At 40.2% G+C, this 18,935-nt stretch overlaps 1 protein-coding gene and 2 non-coding genes across 3 annotated transcripts; 1 reads left to right on the forward strand and 2 right to left on the reverse strand.

The window, feature by feature from the left end:
- Window positions 1–7,072: 7,072 nt before the first annotated feature.
- Window positions 7,073–7,191, reverse strand: LOC134621668 (5S ribosomal RNA). The gene has a single exon (XR_010092416.1). It is a non-coding gene; the product is annotated as a 5S ribosomal RNA (ribosomal RNA).
- Window positions 7,192–7,551: 360 nt separating this feature from the next.
- Window positions 7,552–7,670, forward strand: LOC134621740 (5S ribosomal RNA). The gene has a single exon (XR_010092484.1). It is a non-coding gene; the product is annotated as a 5S ribosomal RNA (ribosomal RNA).
- A 332-nt stretch (window positions 7,671–8,002) lies between these two features.
- Window positions 8,003–18,851, reverse strand: LOC134621366 (ETS translocation variant 5-like). The gene is made up of 13 exons (XM_063467835.1): window positions 18,728–18,851; window positions 16,306–16,371; window positions 16,127–16,211; window positions 15,778–15,825; window positions 15,645–15,695; window positions 13,747–13,855; window positions 13,374–13,634; window positions 12,989–13,266; window positions 10,884–10,949; window positions 10,738–10,806; window positions 10,264–10,415; window positions 10,044–10,145; window positions 8,003–9,511 (listed from the first exon to the last, which is right to left on the reverse strand). Exons 2-13 carry the CDS (start codon window positions 16,351–16,353, stop codon window positions 9,278–9,280), a joined length of 1,503 nt encoding a protein of 500 aa, XP_063323905.1. The 5' UTR covers window positions 16,354–16,371; window positions 18,728–18,851; the 3' UTR covers window positions 8,003–9,277.
- Between the last annotated feature and the right edge of the window lie 84 nt (window positions 18,852–18,935).

Genomic DNA, 18,935 nt, shown 5'->3' on the forward strand with positions numbered 1-18,935 from the left:
TGACACCATCTCACAGCACGGGATGCTATTAATCCTGTTCTCCTCGCACTTTTTCTTGAGCTTCTCCATCTTCATCACCGTGCAGTAAAAGATAAAGAATAACACATGCAAAAATTCATAACTTAACAAATAGTAACATTTTTGTGTGGATAGATAAATAGATACATTTTCCAGTACTGATCTGCCACCAAAAATAATTAAATAAAGATGGAGAAAATGAATAAGATAATATAATGTAACTGCAAGGCATGTAATGTGAATCAGTCAGGAGATCATTTCTTCAAGTGTGAGTATCTTAGTTTCCCCTCAGCTTGCTGCTTGTATGTTGGAGTTTTTCACGGGGGGTGAGAGGGTTTGTTCCCTGTGCCGGCTGAAGTCAAAACTGAAACTAAGACTGTGCCAGAGAAAAAAAACAAAGAAGAAGAAGAAGAACTGGCTGCTTCGGCTTTTCAGCTGTGCCAGTCCACAGACAGACTGATTTAGACAATTGTGGAAAAAATAAATAAATACAAAAAATTGGAAAACATAGATGTGTCATTGTTTCATATAGATTTCAAATAACATACCATTTAATGTCAACATGTTTTTGTTGCATTTGCAGTGCTTGTGCTGTTATATTCTTATGATTCTGTTCATTTTATGAGTATATCCTTTAGCCTTGCTTCACATATTTACTGTTGCTTGATCAGCTTTAGTCATGCTAGCATCAGCACAGGTAGAAACAGATCACACATCAGAGAATCGGCCGTGCATCTGCCTATCTAAATACAAATGGAAACTAAAAATAAAAACATAGATAACTTGGATAGCTGAACTTCACAGATCTGAAAGTTAACCAGTGGATACATAGTGCTAAAAATCAGTTATCGTGAAAACACATTGTTTTATACTATGCTGAAGTCAATTGTTATCCAATTTTAAAACTATATCATATAATAAAGTCTGTTTTGAAGTTTACTTTGGTAACAATGAATCTTTTTAGGCTTTTCAGAAACACTGTAACTTCATAGGTATGAACCAACAAACCATTTTACATCATGAAAATACAAAATAAAGCTAGAGGAGATAAACACCACAACTAGACAATCTTGACTGTATGTTCAACCAAGCATTAAGTCCATTTTGAAACAACGAACGATGTACACTCCGACAATCACATGGCAGCAACTCAATGCAGGGTAAAAGGTGAGATGTAAAATAAAACAATTAAATATATTAACTAATCTTAATCAATCTTAAAATTAGAGATGGCACGATACCACTTTTTAATGTCCGATACTGATTCCGATATCATAAATTTGGATATCTGCTGATACCGATATGAATCCGATATTTTGTAATCAATAAAACTGTTTTTTATAAATATCTTGCTACATTTTGTAAAAGTTCATAATCAAGTTTTAAAAAACAAGACACTGAAGCTATTCTGTCATACCTGTATGCAAAAAATACACTCCACCCAAAACATTTTATAGTTCAGCAACACTGATCAATCTACTAATTTTAAACCTACACCATCCCCCCTATTCTGGTATTTTCTGGTATTTTAAAGAGTACTTAGTGGAAATATTAAGCAACCTAACTAAAAGGGTTGCCAACTCCCAGCAAAAATATTAGGGAACCACCCCCCCGCCCTCCACCTCATGATGCTTAACCCTTTAAGACCTACCATAGAACCAAGTCCGCCAGAGCTTATATTATATTTTTACATGCTGTACTGCCATTTTTGGGAGCATTTCAAGTTGCTATACATCAATACAACCATTATAGCCCAAATTTTAATAATATGTATGCATTAAGTGCATAGTAATTACATCAATTGCAAAAAGGTGCAATAAACTACAAAAAAATGAAAATTGTTTTTGTTTTTTTAACATATATTTCTAGTTAGAGAAATTTCAGAGGCTTATCCCTCAAAACTGTAAATACAAAAAAAGTTGCACAAAATAGTTTCCCACCACAGGAAATTTATTTTGAGTGTCTTCATAGTTTTATTTTTGAAATACACCATCTTTTATATACTGCAGGAAAAACGAAAATAAATATTAAAATGCAAATTTGCAAAAAAACCCAGCATGTGCATCAAAATAAACTATTTCCAGCAGTGCAATTTGAGTTCTAAGCATCCCAGAAATGACACAGAAAGTCATAAAGTCAAACATAACTTTTAAAAACACCAGTATAGGCTTATAAGGCCCTGATGGTAAAAAACTACATTTCCGCGAAAATGACGTCACTTCCGGTTTCAGGCAGGTAATGGCGGATATGCAATAGCTCGCGCTGACGTCTATTCCAACGTAGGAAATGTTGCGGACAGCTGATCGGATCGGCAAAGCGTGTTTCTGGAATATTATGTTTTTGTTGCTGCAAGCGCTTTTTATGCAATGTTTGCAAAGCTATATGTGGAAGGAAACCGTGACCTAGGGAAAGCTGATGGCATAAGATGTAAGTACAACTCCTCCGGTTTCATATGCAAAAAAATTATTGCGCTAGCTTACGTGGTTGCAGTGCTACTGGGATTTAAAAATAGTTACGCATATAGTTACAATAATTAAGAAAATCTATAATTAGATTCAACATCTTTCTTCAACAGAATTGCAGACTGCACAGATGGTACCTCCCCAAAGGAAAAGTACTATAGCTTACTAAGGTGTATATATGACTTATTACTTACTATATACAATAATGGATTTCTATACATTTAATCAGATGACCACTTTTGTTGTAAGATTCAGATAATTATTTATTCAAAGTTTTCAAATGACATAACAAAGAAAAGTATTTCTTTGTGCCCCCATTTCCCTGTTAATGCCCTACCTGGCCCCCTGGCAAAACTTTGCTAGACCCGCCCCTGCACAGTTACCAGCCGTTAGCTACATAAAAAGGATCCTGGTGTTATTTGTCTCTCGGAAACAGTTCATAACTTCCCTTCAACTCATTCATGTCACCTAAAAGGTAAACCTGTTTCTCCATCACCTGCTCAGCTCTGATGATTCAGTAAGGACATCTCCTGGTTTCATCTTCATGTTTCGCTCTCACCACATATCCAAACGGATAGCGTGACCAGCAGCTTTTACAGCTGTGGCTCCAGCAAACATCAGCTGATACTAGAAAGTAATATCAAATACATTCTAACAACAGCTTATCACGCTTAAACGTGCTGCTGTTGTTTATCCGCTGGTCTCCTCTTTCTAGCGCAAAGTGGGCAATAAATAAACAAGAAAGACGGACTTGAGGCAGAAAAGCCGATCAGCTGATCAATGATCAGTTTCATGTTTGAAGTAATAACAGGAGAGGGAGGGGGAGCGAATGAGAGAAGTAGATGCAACTGCACAGCAAGGACAGAATAACTCCAGCTTTGTGTCTATTTTTTAATTCTAGCTGAAGTACGGGACAAATCGCTTCCTTTTGACCTCAATGTGGAACTCCGATGGCCAGTCCAGCTGTGGCTCAATATATCAGTTGTTAAGCTTAACGTGGAAATACTATGCAAACATTCAGGGATGAATTTACACACTTGCTTTACTTATCTAGGATAGTTTTCGCCGAGATGAAATGCTCCGGTTAGGAAGCATGTAGCGAGGCTCCAAATGCTCCAACAGACAGGTCTGGCAGACAACAGCCGCTCTATCACGTGAGTCATACTGCTCCGATGCGCCGAGCTGAGTTACGCCAAGTAGCGCGTTTTGTGAGGTGATTTTGTGATACTTCGAATCGGATTACATTGTTTATTACTCTTCGATATCCGATCCAGTAATTTAGGTCAGTATCCGACGATATCGATACGTAATATCGGATCAGTCCATCTCTACTTAAAATATGAAGCAATCTTCTAACTCCCCTTTACATACAGATCTGTGGCCAAATTTACAAACCACTTTGAATTTTTTCCAGCTGAGGCGTTAAAAAATAACCAAACTGGTGATAGTCACAGTGTGATGTGGGCAGCTGCCTGCCTAATATAATTTGTGTGTTCTGTTTATATTCTCTTTCCCATTCCCATTCCTCATGTGTGCAGTGTTGTCTGCACACCCGACAGTTCAATAAATCCTGTGTTGATTACAGATGGCGGTTATTTCCTGAAACAAACAGCACTTGCATTAGATAACTACAGAGCACTTTATGAGCCAACCTGCTTCTTTAATGAGCATTTGGGTTATTTGTATTCAGTGTTCACTGATAATATGCTCATTAAAGGGGGGATCCACTATGTCCTCCTTCAAAATTCTGTTTGCTAACTTTAATGAGAAATTAGTTAGAGTGACACAGAAGCTTTAAAACAGTGTTGAGAATAATCAGTGCTTTGTTTATCTGAACTGATGAAAGATATAAGTCACTTTCTTTACACAAATTTACTCCACATGAGGTTAGATCTTGTTTAGGGGGTGACTTAAGGTGATCACCAGCAGGAGAAGTTGACAACTCGATGTCTGATGAAAGCCCTGTTTAAAAGAGAGCTTGGAGCTCAGTAAACACATCAATCCCCACCACACACAAACAAATCCTCCACATGTACTGTACCCATTCACAACCCTGCACCTTTTCAGTGCCTCTGTGGAAGCCCAACATGGATCCAGATACAGGAAATGTTTTGTTTCTTGTGAATTTCTCTTTCTCCGACCCTTTCTACATTTTTCTGAAGAGATAGATAATCTAAAGAGTTTAAAGCAAGGGTTTAATATGATTCGTGCTCAAGAAGCGAGCAGGCGGGGTACAGAGCATTTTTGATGTGAAATATTCCATTTTTAAAATGACTTCCTGGTATTTATAAAGACAGCTTTTATTCTTGCCTTTTATTCCTGCTAGATTATTTTATACCAGTAATATCCAGTGAGGTTGGAGTGATTTATGTTTGTATATACGTGAATTTTGTAGTATTTTTGCAATATTTCAGAGGAGTAGAACTAAACAAATGAAGAGATGATTTTAATATTTACCTGCAAATATTGTCCTACAACAAAATGCATGTAGTCTTTGACCCAATGATTCCTCTTTTACACCATTCCCTCTGTGGTTTTGGTCTTTCTGGCTAAAACTGGAACTGGTTTTACTTGTCATTAAACTTAATTACCCTTAAATTTAGGATCATTCTCAGCTTTAAATTGGAGCATTACATATACAAATATTAACAAAGTTAAACTGAACACCGTGGCAGGGTAAATGGAAACATTGTCAATGAAAAATTAAAATAAAATAAAAATTAAAAAGTATTTCAACTTCCAGATATATACTGCATTATACTTTCCTCTCATGGATATTTTGTATAGTTCATTTGCATATCTCATATAGAGACGACTTGCACTGATTTCTGTTCAGATAAATATTCACATTCATTAAAACTGATCAGATGTGTTTAGTCACCTGGCCACTATATGAACTCACTGCAGCCAATCTGATGTTTCACAGAATTTCCTTCACGGACCATCTTCAACCTTCAACCTCTACACTTGCAATGTTGCTGTTAATGAGAGCAGCTGTGTACTTGCTGTGATCTTTAAAGATCATTCTCAAATGCTTCTTAAGAATTTGTTGAGTTTGTTTAAGTAATATAACAGTAATTATAATAATGATGGAACATGGCAGATTTCAATGAATGTGGAAAAATATCACAATCACAGCAGTTATAGCAGCATCCTTTAGATCCTTTAGCCGCCGCTCCAGAGAATTTTATTAACCTGAAAATGAAGCACTTGTGAAACCACACACACCTGTTTTAAAATCTGTGACAGAGAGAGGAGCTTTATGCTCATTATTATCTGGAAGATTTAATGATGTGATGATAATATATGTTAATGCTCTGTTAACACAGTCTTAGAGGTGATGATTACATTTTGTCTTAGTGCTGAGGTCATAGCGATGGAGTCGATCTGGACTGCATTATTCTGCCCCATGTTTGGAAACAAGTAGAGAAAAAAATACAAAAATCTTTCAAAGTCTTTCAATATAGTAAACAAACCACATGAACTATTATCTCAGTAACACGTAGAATTTCTGCTATTTATTCAAAGAAAAAACAGGAAAACATAAGCCTCTGTAATAGTGAGGGTAATAAAAGCAACATATTTTGATCACTTTAGTGCACATGATGAGTTAAATAAGGCTAATAAGTCTCAGTAATGTTTAACATTTGTAAATGTTTTGATCCTACAACAGTCATGATTGCAGGAGTTATCCGGGGTATTTGACAGAGTTCAGGATTTCATCATAATCCTTGTAAAAAGTCTACCTTTAACTTTAGTTTAATTTTGTGTTTCTAACAGTTTAAGAGTTTTCCTCTGAGCTTATTAAATACCTACACAGCATCATTCAGTCATCACCAATGACGATCATGTCCAAAGTGAGACGTAAAACTTAGTAAGTAAGACGTAATACTCATAATCATTAACTGGAGAAAGAATCTGTTCTGCTGTTCATCATCTAAAACGATTCAGTGAGAAAGTACAAAGTGTGGATCTCTTTAGTCTTAAAAGAGATCAAGTAACTTTAATACTGTGGGTCATCACCATCATGAACATCTGTCTGTTTATGTGCAGTGATACTGATGGTCTGCTTACAGCAATGATTAATTATTGGAACTCAAATTAGTTCCAACAGTCAGACAGCTGTGGAGGTTCAGGATCAGTAGAGTACACATCATCACTGAGGGTCATTGCACAGAAGTGAAAACAGGTGGAAGCTACAGACCGCTTGAGTGGTTCACGACTGTGTATCATTTGCATTGTAAAGATTTTTTCAAATTGTTATTTTATTTTGGGGATTTTATATTATTTTATTTCTGTATTTAGTTATTAGTTTTACACAAAAACTAAAAGCAGCACTTACAGAAGTTTTGTCAATTACTAAAGTAATTACTAAAGCTGTCTCCCCTGAGTGAGCATCAGCGCCCTCTGCAGTTTGTGTGTAGAAATGCAATCTTAGAATTAATCTGATTTATCTGGAACACAAGATGGGAAACTGATATTCTCATTAAAGACAGAAAATAGATGCAAATGCGTAGAAATGTAACTGTTCATGCCTGTAAGAACAAACATGAGCAGCAGCGCCCCCTGCAGTTTGTGTTTAGAAGTGCAAAAGCTTACAGCACCTGGTATTCCCAGGCGGTCTCCCATCCAAGTACTGACCAGGCCCGACCCTGCTTAGCTTCCGAGGTCAGACGAGATGGGGCGTGTTCAGGGTGGTATGGCCGTAAGCAAGAGCGGCAGTACATACAAAGCCTTTAATAGGTGGCAAATGTCACCTATTAGCACAATATATATTATTGTACTAAGTTTCATATGTTACAGCGAAAACATGCAAACCTTCGTTATTAACTGCAGCTTCAACATTGAGCTGCAAAAATGCTTTTACCGCAGTAACATCTCCATAATAACACATGTTAGTTTATTACAGCACAGTGTTAAAGTGACAGAGAGCACACAGTGTGTTAGGACGATGTATAAGTCAAACATTTTTGTCGTTTGGAGACTTTAACTTATATATAGAAGATCAAAATGTAAGCGTATATGTGTCGTCACAGCATGTATAAAAAGGCTTTTTCTGAACTGTTCTCATGCTTACGGCCATACCACCCTGAACACGCCCGATCTCGTCTGATCTCGGAAGCTAAGCAGGGTCGGGCCTGGTCAGTACTTGGATGGGAGACCGCCTGGGAATACCAGGTGCTGTAAGCTTTTTTTCACCTCGACACACAAACTGCAGAGGGCGCTGATGCTCACTCAGTGGAGATAGCATCAAGGAATAATATGATAACAAGGACATCACTTAATATTTCGGTATTTTGTTTTGAAATAATACAAATGACAGTTTAAATATTGAAACTAACCTGAGGCCCTCTTTTAGCTCATTTTCTAATAGGATGGTTAGTGTGTCTTGCACAAAGCTTTTGCACTTCTAAACACAAACTGCAGAGGGCGCTGCTGCTCTCTCAGGGGAGACAACTTTTTTTCTTCACTGATCTCCACCTGGTAGTGGTTTTGAAATAATCAACTGTGAGGCGAGAGAAAAGAGTAAAATAGTTTATTTTATCAGTAAAGATCAACAGAAGGCACGAATAACAGTATCCAAGGGCAGAAGTGAGACCAGTGTCAGTATGTTATACAACCATGTGATCAGATAGCAAAATATACCTTTACATCCATCTAGCTGCAGGAGTTCATGGGTAAATCCTTGGAAGGCTGAAGAAATACTTCAGCAGGAAAAATCGCAGCCTTTTGCAAAAATATATCCATATATAATTATACACTTTTTCTACACGTCGAAGCAAATAAACTCTACAAAATGCAGAAAACTATCCGAGGACATGAACTGCTGACGCATTCATAAGAAAGTCCATGCTTATTATTCGCATCAGAGTATCACTGAATCAAAAATAGAAGCAGTACCTTTGTCAAAAACAGCAATAGGAAAAACTTACGAGTCCATAGAAAGCCAAAAAAATATCAGCTTTGAAAACAAGAAGAGGTACACAAAACATTTCAAACTGATGTTTATAGGAGAATTCATAGGTCTGAAAATACAAATCAGTCCCTTTCAAGCAGTTTAAAACAGAAACAGTAAAGGAATGCCATGGCTTTGAGATACTTTGGTTGTAATACAAATCCCAGAGTTCACAAGCAAAAGGACTACAAAGATGGCCATGCTACAAAAAAAATACAACTGGCATCAAGACCACTGTCACTAACAAAAAGAATTGTAAAGATAAAAATGGAGCATTTTGAAGAAAAAAAAAAAAAGTTTGGGGAAAAAATATTGAGCATCACAATTTTACAAGAAAAAGCTGGAATATTTCAAGAACGATGCAGTTTTTACAAAAAAATAAAAATAAAACTGTCATTGTAATTTCACCAGCCTCATTTTGCTACAACTGCCTATCCCACCCAACAAACCTGACTCAATACCATTTTACCCATCACATCCCAATAGTAAAGCCTTCTCCTTCTAGATACATGTTGTAATCTTATTGACTGCTCGAATGTAAACTAATCTTGAAATTCCAGGTATTTTTAGAATATTATAATACGTGAAAACAAATCAGAACTACAATGAGTTTTTTTTTTTCATTTTCTGAGTTTAAACATCTCAGTTATTTTTTGTTAGCTTTCTGGCTTAATAATAATTTCACCAAAAAAAAAAAAAAAAAAAAAAAAACCTAACTTCTTCAAATCCTGCGTCTTTGTGACAGATAGCGTAGGTATACATACTAAAAATTCTCAAACACTGCTCCGTAAATATAGGTTACATCGTGTTAAAAATAACTTCAGCTGCCATGCTGTGGAGTCTAGTACGGGTAGCCGTCAGGGAGGCCCAGTCTTTGGATGCACTGCTCCGCTCCTTCAGCCAGATAAGGCCCGTCATCTTCATAGCTGGGGAGGTGGGGGCCTTCGTCCTCGCTGGGAGGTAGGACAGCATCCGGGTCAGGCTTGAGACTTGGCCTCTGATTGTCTGGGAAAGCCATGGAGAAAAGTGCCTCGGGGTTGCACACGAACTTGTAGACGTACCGCTCACCGGCCACCTGCAGAAGGAATTAGAATTGAGAAATTAAAAAAAAAAAAAAAAACAAACAAACAAAAAAAACCACCCAAAAGTAATCTCTCAAAAATTTTGAAATAAATGACAGAATATTGAGGACAGAAAACGGCAGTTTCTTTAACGGCCACTTGAGGCTGGTTTAAACAGTGAGTCAGTCTCCATGGACTTCAGTGTTTAAATGCCCAAAACAGCAGAAATAAACAACACTGATGATGTTTAATAGCCTGGTACTACTACTACAACAACAAAAATAATAATAAAAAAAAAAAAAAAAAAAAAAAAAAAAAGAAATACTGCCTAATAATAATAATCTCCACTCTTTTAAAACTCCAAACATTAAACTGGATGGCTTTCAGATGTGCTTTATTAGAGGCTAAGATTAGATTAGAAACCAGAGGTCACAAACTCAGTGCTTCAGTGTAAGAGCCCAATAACTAGTTTTTTTTAATAGTTTGTGAATACAACAACAACATAGGAGTAAAGGAAGACTCAAGTGGAACATGACCTGCCTTTACCTTCTGCATAATGCCCTTTTCATAATAGTACCGCAGCGAGCGACTCAGCTTATCGTAGTTCATGGCAGGTCGATTCTTCTGGATCCCCCAGAGCCGAGCTACCTAAAAACATGATGGGGGAGGGGAGGGAAAAATTAATATATTGCTTTAAAAATGCTGTTTTTCAGTCTTAAGAATATTAAGCTTCTCAAAGTTCCACATTAGGTATGCAGTAGCTGACCTCTTCGGGGTCAATCAGCTTGAACTCCATGTTTCGGCCCGTCCAGATGATCAGGTGTGCATTGGCTGGGTTGTCCAGGAGTGTGAGCAGGAACTGCCACAGCTGCAGGGAGCCACGGCGCTGGTACGGCAGACCCTCCTGTTTCACTTTACCTGGTGAAGACACGCAGAAGTCACCTTTCTTGCTTTTGTGCTGTTTTGTTGTTTTTTTGGTTGGTTTGTTTTTTTAAACCAATTTCTTAATTGTTTGCTCATTTAAAAAAAAAAAAAAAAATGCTTTTTTTTTTTAAATTATGTCTCATTGGACAGAACATAGTACAACATTAGAAACAGAATACTCAACCTGGTGTATGCAAATGCCAATAAGGCACAATACCACCAGCTCACAGCACACTGCCTTAAATGATATTGTCCTTCCCTCCTTTGTCTTATACACTAAGTGTTAACAGGGATGTTTTGGAAGTCCGTGTCTTACCTTCCAGCCTTTCTGGCACAACACAGGTGTCATCATAGTACAGACACTGCTCTCTGTCTGGACCAAATCCTGTGGAGCAAAGAATAGAGTAAAAAGGCTGTGGCAGCATGAAAAGGCATTTTTAAACCCAGGACACACAAACTCACCTGCACTGTTATTTTGGTACAAAGCAGAAGACTTCTCAAAGGATGACGACTGGCATGTTTGAACCTCTGAAAGGCACAAAAGTCACAAATCTTCATAAACTGCAAGCAAATGTAAAATGCCTGAGCCTAGGCCTGTAGTTATTTGAGTGTTTCACTTAGGGCTGCACGATTAATCGTTAGAAAATCGCGATCTCGATTCATACTTATGTGCGATCTCATTTCCAAATGACAACGATTTAAAAAAAAAAAAAAAAAAAAAAAAAAAAAAGACGACGACGATTGTACCGCATTTTGATCCGGGACATAACCTGCATGAAAACAAGCGCTCACTCTTCCTGCTCAACAAATGACAAGGGCGGAGCATTATACCACGTGATACAGAAGCTGTGCCGTGATGCTCAAAAGGGCAGGAAAGAAACAACAGAGAACACGTCAGGGATGACGAGAAAGTGAGAGGAGAAAATCTGTCCCGGTCAACCACCCAAACATCAATAACGGGAACCTTATACAGCGCTTCCCTATACACGTCGAACTCCCGCAGGCACAAAGAAATTACGGAGGCTATTACCTATCACCTGACCAAAGATATGGCTCCCATCAACACTGTGCAAAACGAGGGATTTAGGAAAATGATCAACACCCTAGACCAGGGGTCGGCAACCTGCGGCTCCGGAGCCGCATGCGGATCTTTAGTCCTTCTACGGCTCCGCGTGGTTTGGGGAAATAAATAATTTTTTGTAAGTAATTAGCTAAAGTCTATTTTATTTATATTAGTTCTTTTTTTAACTCGTAGTTCTAAATTGGAAGATTATTGTGATATTGAAATATAAATATAAAATTATATTCTATTAGTTTTTGATCGATCAAAATAAGCGTCACACCTACGGAAGCCGATATAGCCGCCGAAACGCCGTGCGAGACTTTCAACCCCAGGCAGGCCAATTATGGATCTTCAGATCCACATTATGTCAGCAGCTGTTCTCCAAAAACAAACACGTTCACCCCTCACAGACGACAGCTTACAGTCGTGCGTAAAGATGAAAGTGACTTCGTACAGCCCCGATCGTACAGCAGACGCTGTGCGCAGAGGTTCAGGAGCGGAAGTCCCATTGTAAACATATCACGGCAGACCCGACTATGTTTCCATGAACACGCTTTTCAGCATCTTTTTATTGACCACTTTTCACACACGGTTGCTTTACGCATACAGCCGGTGTTAAAGCTCGCAGCCCGACACACACCAACACAACAGCATAGGTGGCACAGACGTTAAGGCGGCGAGGCGTGATTGCGGGTACCGCTAAGGTGCGTCCGCCTCCCCTGCAGCGGCGCTGCAGTCCACGCTCCGCCACACATATTAACCAGGTAAAATACATACTTAGGCGGAATTTTGCAAAGTTCAAAATGTGTTAATTACAAAATTAAAATGTAATTTTCTCTGTAGCACTTCATGCATTTAAGCAACACACCTTAGTTGTTCACACAAAGCATAAAGGTAAAAAAAACAAAAACAACTATATATACAGTGTTATGTTCATTTTAGATGTCAAAAAGTATTTGCGGCTCCCAGAGTTTTCTTTTGTGTGGAAATCGCGTCCAAATGGCTCTTTGGGTGTTAAAGGTTGCTGACCCCTGCCCTAGACAAACGCTACACAGTGCCGTCCCGCAACTATTTTTCTATTGTTGCACTACCTGCTCTGTACACGCAGTGTCGAGCAACGGTGGAGACGGAATTTCAAGCAGTACAACATTTAGCGGCAACAACAAAATGTGAGGCATTTATTGTTTTTATGTTTATTTATTGTTTTTATGTTCAGTTTCAACTGTTACGAAGTTGATGTGCAGTTAATAAGTGCTATAAATATTTATATTGGAAAAGAAAATCGTGAGAGAATCGTGATCTCAATTCTAAGCAAAAAAAAAATCATGATTCTCATTTTTTGCAAAATCCTGCAGCCCTAGTTTCACTTATAGAATAGAATAGAGCTGCTGATACTGGCTGCCAGCTCGGAGCGGCGCCGGAATTACAAGACTGCCTGTTACCCTAACAGACATGAATACATTTTATTCAGATGCCGTTGCCACACTAAGTAATGGTAACATACCTGAGTCATAGCCAAAGTCCCTTGGCTCTTGTTTAATTGTGACATGGTTGAAGGCAGTCTGAGGACGTGCCAGACCTGAAGTAGGAGGCCCTGGCTCTGGATATCTCGGGTCCACCAGTTCTTGTTTAAAAGCCCGGGGAGCGTGGGGAACCAGAGGCTCTGAAAGGTGGCGCTGATACATTGGCCTCCCGTCACGGATGGCGGGGTGGTACGGTGTGTTTGCGGTCTTCTTTGGAGGAAGGAAAGACAGGCAGGGATCTGACAACTGCCGCTGGAACCTGAAGTGTGGAAAGAAGTGGATGTTTAAAGGTTTGAAGCTCATTCGCTTCCAGCTTAAACCGCGCGCGTGTGTGTGTGTATTTTTTTTTTTTTTTTTAAAGCTTACCTTTGTTCTGCGTTGAACAACACACTGGAGGAGCCGATGGGAGGATGTGGCATAGCAAACTGCTGGCTCTGATTGGCCTGTGGAAGGTTGCGGAGGTGGGAGGGGCTGAGGGCAGGAGCGTGGTTTGGGGAGCAGTTGTTGGTCAGCTGAGGGGTAGATGGCTGTAACTGCCTCTGTAAAGGTGGAGGTCCAGTAGGGTGGATGGAGCCACGTTGTTGTACTGCAGGTGTGGATGATGGAGTCAGAGCGGGCTCACAGGCACTAAGGAGACCAGATAACAACACATCATCCAAGAGTTCTGTCTGCCAGGTGTGTGGTGGTGGTAGTAGTATTGCAGTATATCACACACAGGTTTAAAAACATGACGGGTTACCTGTAGCTGTAAAGGCACATGTCAGCCTGAGGCGTTCTGCAGGGAGAGAAGTCTTTGGACGGACTGGGTTCACGCTTCACTTTGCTGGCGGACAGTCCATGAAACATCACTGCAAAAAACACACAGGCAAATAATACATACATGTTTGCAGAGCATGGAATCAATGCCCTTACTTTAGATGGCCAAGTGGACTGCTTCAAAGATTAGTCTTAAAACTTTCCTTTCTGATAAAGCTTATAGTTCAGGCAGAATCAGGTGATAAGCTTAGGCTGCTCAGGGCTTCCCATGATGGAGTGTTTCTTCTCAATTCACAGTGTCTCTGTACAACACTTTGCATTTCCACAGTGTCTCTTCTGTCCTGTCGCCCTCCCCTCAACCCCAATGCCTCAGTGCAGATGGTCACCCCTCCCCAAGTTTGATTCTGCTGGAGGTTTCTTCCTGTTAAAAGAGAGTTTCTACTTCCCACTGTCACCAAGTGCTTGCTCACAGGGGGTCATCTAATTGTTGAGTTTACCCCACCTGTGTTACTTCAGTTCTTTAACTTCCAATATCCTAATTTTTTTTTTTTTTTGGGGGGGGGGGGGGGGCTGGTATTACAAGTATATGAACATCAGTCAGTCTTTATCTCAAAACTGTGTTTTTTGCTGTCTCAAATGAGTACAATTGAATGTTCTGTCCCTATTCAATGCCAAGTCTTTTTAATTGACTTCATCAGTCTCCTCTGCCACAATCATCTTTTGCACAGTTACACAAGTCTCACACTCCTAATTTGCCTCCAACTGCCTAGTGTTGGATCCCTGGTGAGCGTAATGGTTAGACAGTTAGGATTACACAACATTACCTCTGGGAACACTGGGTGGGAAAATAATGTGTTTGTTGAAGCAGCACTTCCATAACCAAAACACACTCGAGACCTATTAAATGGCAGCTTTGGTGGAAACATTTGCCTGCCAGTGTGGCAGAACGGCTTCAGATCCAGATTAGAGTTTACTGCCAGCGTTTCAGACCCTGAATATTTCCCTCGTAACCCTTATCTGCTCATGTTGATAATTTAGTAGCCATGACACCTCGCATTAAATAGACAAGCTCTGCACGTCTTTAAGTTGCACTCTTCCAGTTTGCAATGCAGGCTTGCCATTTAGCAGAAAGTTTTTCCTTTATCGTCCCTTTCCAGTGTTTGCTCCCCACTCCTGCGTCTGTGAAAGAAAGGAAGCCTACCCCTATCTGATCTGAGCTTTCCAGGAATCTGTACAGAGATTCTCATCAGTATGCTGCACAGATGACGCCAGGCTGCTAATGTTTCCATCCACGACACGGTCTCCGTCAGCTTTATTGTCCGCATGGGGAGTCGTTGTGTTGAAGCAGCTATGATTATGGCAGCAATAAGAATATGCAATACGTGTTTGGCAGGAATACTAAATGCACCATTTCCTCATCGCCTGCCTTATCTGTAACACTTTTAAGTACAGTACTTTTTAAAAAACATTTTTTTATCTCACCTCATTTCCTCTGGCACGTGACGACTATCATTTAACTGGCAAAGCTCCAAGGTGAGTGGAAACACCAGCGAATGCGAGCGCTGTAAACAACTGGTTTTACACCAGTGACCTTTGAGATCACAAGTCACAATCTGGTAGTTCAGCTGAGTTTATCCATTTGCCATGAAAGAGCAGGAAACTGCACAGATCCTAAATGAGAGCCAACAGCTGACAGTGCAATGTGATCGCACGTGCCACCCCTCTTATATCCAACTCCACTTTAAAGACCAATTTCCAACGCTCAGTTCCAGACCCATCATAAAGCTCTCACAAAAAACTCTCGTGCATAAATAGTGTGCACCACTGCTAAAACCTGAAATCGTGATCTCTCCAAAAATCCAAGAAGAAGCAGGTACTCACAGTTATTGGACTGGAAATCCGGGACAAACTGCTCGTCATCGGTAGCTTGAGCTGAGAGGGAGGAAAAGACATGCCGTTTAAGGACCCCTCTCATCAACTATCACACATCATTTGTATAATGTGGGATGCTCACCTTCTGCGATCCATATTTCTTGGAGCCGACTCAGGTCTTGGAATAGCTCTGGAAGATGGTTTCACATTCATTTGTTAGAATGTGTGTGAGTGCAATTATTTGACATTTCACATGTAATTAATGACAACAAATGGCCCATATAAGATTGTCAGAAGTATGACCTATTAAAGAAATACCAAAGACCACGAGGGGCACTTGAAAGAACAGGGGAGGGAAAAAAAATAATCCTATTAGCAAATTTATGAATATGATTTCTCCCCACATTGTTTGTATCCAGCAGACAGATGTTATCCTGGCACTCACAAGAATTTAACTGCAGTTTCATAGTCAGTCTGAGTTTTATATGTACCTTCTGTGTCCTGAGCCAGCTCGGTGTCCATGAACTTCCTCTTCCTATCGCTGAGACACTTTGATGCTTCCTGTGTGCGACATTTCTGCAGCAACGGGCAAAGGAATGAAACTCAGCACACATGCAGCAAGACAATAAAAAGATAAGAAGAATATAGAATCATAATGTTTCAAACTCACACTCTCAGGGACCACAAAGGGAACCTGCTGATCATAAAAGGCCTCCATGTTGCAGGAGTCTTCACCCTGGGATGAACAGTGAGGAAGTGATATACTTTGAACATACTGGAGTCATTAAGCAGACTAATTCTAAGTCTATCGTAGTCTATTTTCCCCCCTACAGGACTAGCCCCTCCATCCATACTACCATCATCCCTTTCATATGACTTGGCATGTTAGTATTTTTCTGCCCTCTGTGAGCCCAAAAGAGTGTTTACAGCGGCTATAAAAGCCCCGTTGTCACAGAAAGCATTATGCAATCTGCAGTACGCAAATCTGACGTGAATAAACTGACGTGAAGCTGCGGGAGGAATCGCTCTTCAAAGGCTGATTTGAGGCAATGAAGAGAAAGCAGCTGAACAGTCAAATAAAACATGACGTCTTTTCCTTTGGCTGTGCCGACTTTAATGACGTACAGAGAAGCATATCTACAAAGAATGACAATGCTATGTTTGAAAAGACAGCAATTAAAATGGTTTGACACTTCGCTTGCCAAGAGCTAGGATTAAAGAAGAAACATTTTAAAAAGCAAAACAAAACAAAAACAAAAAAAAAACAACAACAACAAAAAAACAACAACACTTGTTCAGCTAATAATGCCAATACCTAATCACATTGCTGCAACTCAGTGCATTTAGGCACGGTCAAGGTGACCAGCTGAAGTTCAGTGAGCATTAGAATGGGGAAGAAATGGAAGTTAAGTGGCTTTGAATGTGGCATGGTTGTTGGTGCGAGTATATGAGAAACTGCTGAACTGTTGGGTTTCCCCACACAATCGCCTCAAGTTTACTAAGGCCGTTTATGCTAGAGATCAGAGGTGAATGACCAGACTGCTTCAATCTAATAAGGCGGCAACAAATAAATCAAATAACCACTTGGTACAACCAAGGTGAGCAGAAGAGCATCTCTGAATGCACAACACCTCAAACCGTGAAGCAGACAGGCAACAGCAGCAGAAGACCACACCGAGTGACACTCCTGTCACCAGGAAACAGAGGCTAAAATTTGCACAGGTTAACCAAAATTAGACAAGAGGAAAAAAAAGGCTGCCTGATTTCTTCTGTGACATTCAGATGATGAAAGCATGGATCTATTACGCCTTGCTTCCACCTGTAACTGGTTGTGGTGCTGCAGTTTGTGCCAGCTGAGCATTGTTAAATGCCACACTCTACCTGAGCATTATTGCTGGCCATACCCATCCCTTTATGACCGCAGTGTACCCATCCAGCAGAACAACACCACGTCATAAAGCTCAGATCACCTCAAACTGGTTTCTTGAACTCGTCAATGAGTTCACTGTACTCAAATAGCCTCACATGTCACCATTTCAATCCAGTAAATCACCTTTGGGGTGCGGTGGAATGAGAGATTCACTTCATGTGCAGCAGTACCATCAATATGAACCAAAATCTCTGAGAAATGTTCAATCCATGCCATGAAACGCTAAGCTAGCTCTGAAGTCAAAAGAGACTCCAACCTAGTACTAGTAAGGTGTACCTAAAGTAGCCGATAAACGTATATGTGCGATAAAGATATGGGATATTATTTTAACAATGTTTTGCACCTCTTAACTACACCAGATTTCAAAGCTTTGTAAATTTCTACATTTTTAATGTTTCTTCAAACAAAAAAAAAAAAAAGGGGGGGTATTGACCTGGCTCAAACTGCTCAAGAGTCCAACTAAAGCTCGCGAAATATGGGGCAAAAGTAAACAGTGAAAAAACTATTTCAAGAGATAAAAGGTCAGCCCCGTCGTTGCGTAACTTTTGTCTAGTCTTCGGTTAAAGTAACCTCCACAAACGATTTAATATGTGTGTGTGTGTGTGTGTGTGTGTGGGGGGGGGGGGGGGGGGGGTTGTCACTCGGCTTCGCTTCAGTGACTACAAACACCACCGAGGAGAAATCACTCCGACTAACTCCGCTAACGTTAGTAACAAATCCTCGCTTAAAGTGAAAGATTTGTGAATGGAGTTTGGCGTGACGCTCGTTGAGTCCTCCTTGTTTTTCTCAATGAAGTGAAACACGATACTGGCTGAGGCAGGAGGAGAAGGAGGAGGAGGAGGGGGAAGACACCCGCTCACCATTGAGAAATTTCGCCACAGACAAACAGTGAAGGATTCCCGGCGCCAACAGCTGAAAAAAAAGCTGCTGCAGACGGAAATGCCGCACTGCAGGCAGGAAAACGGTCGCGGGGGAATAAACGCAGCACTGCGTTAGATTTTTAAGAAAATGGCGTTCGCCTCTGAACGCCTATGTGCTCCCCTCGGAGCCCGTAGCAAAGAAAAAAAACCGCGACCATGCATCTGGTGTTTATGTAATCAAAGGCAAGCAGGCGCCAGCTTTTACTAAAGCGGTAAGATTAAAAAAAAAGAAGAAGACTCACTTGGTAAGTGAAGTTTCTTGGCAGTGTGAAAACAGAACTCGTCGCAGATTTCCTCCCCTACATCCCATGCAGCACCTCGATTAATCACTCGGCTGTGGATTTTTCTCAATGAAGGACTCTGATAGCTGCGGCTAAAACGAGCGATCTCCTGCCTTGCCATTGGCTGGAACTCAGAGTCAGTCAGAAGGCGAGCCAATCGTCGTCGAGG

The sequence above is a fragment of the Pelmatolapia mariae genome, linkage group LG23 (genome assembly GCF_036321145.2).
Source record: "Pelmatolapia mariae isolate MD_Pm_ZW linkage group LG23, Pm_UMD_F_2, whole genome shotgun sequence".
Lineage (NCBI taxonomy): Eukaryota > Metazoa > Chordata > Actinopteri > Cichliformes > Cichlidae > Pelmatolapia > Pelmatolapia mariae.

Excerpts from the sequence above, each read along its gene's own strand:
- LOC134621366 (XM_063467835.1), bottom strand. The coding sequence starts at position 16,353 with ATGGAGGCCTTTTATGATCAGCAGGTTCCCTTTGTGGTCCCTGAGAGT. Across the intron at positions 16,212-16,305 it reads CCTTTGTGGTCCCTGAGAGT|AAATGTCGCACACAGGAAGC; the intron begins GTGAGTTTGAAA and ends CCGTTGCTGCAG. Across the intron at positions 10,416-10,737 it reads TGTGCCAGAAAGGCTGGAAG|GTAAAGTGAAACAGGAGGGT; the intron begins GTAAGACACGGA and ends TGTCTTCACCAG.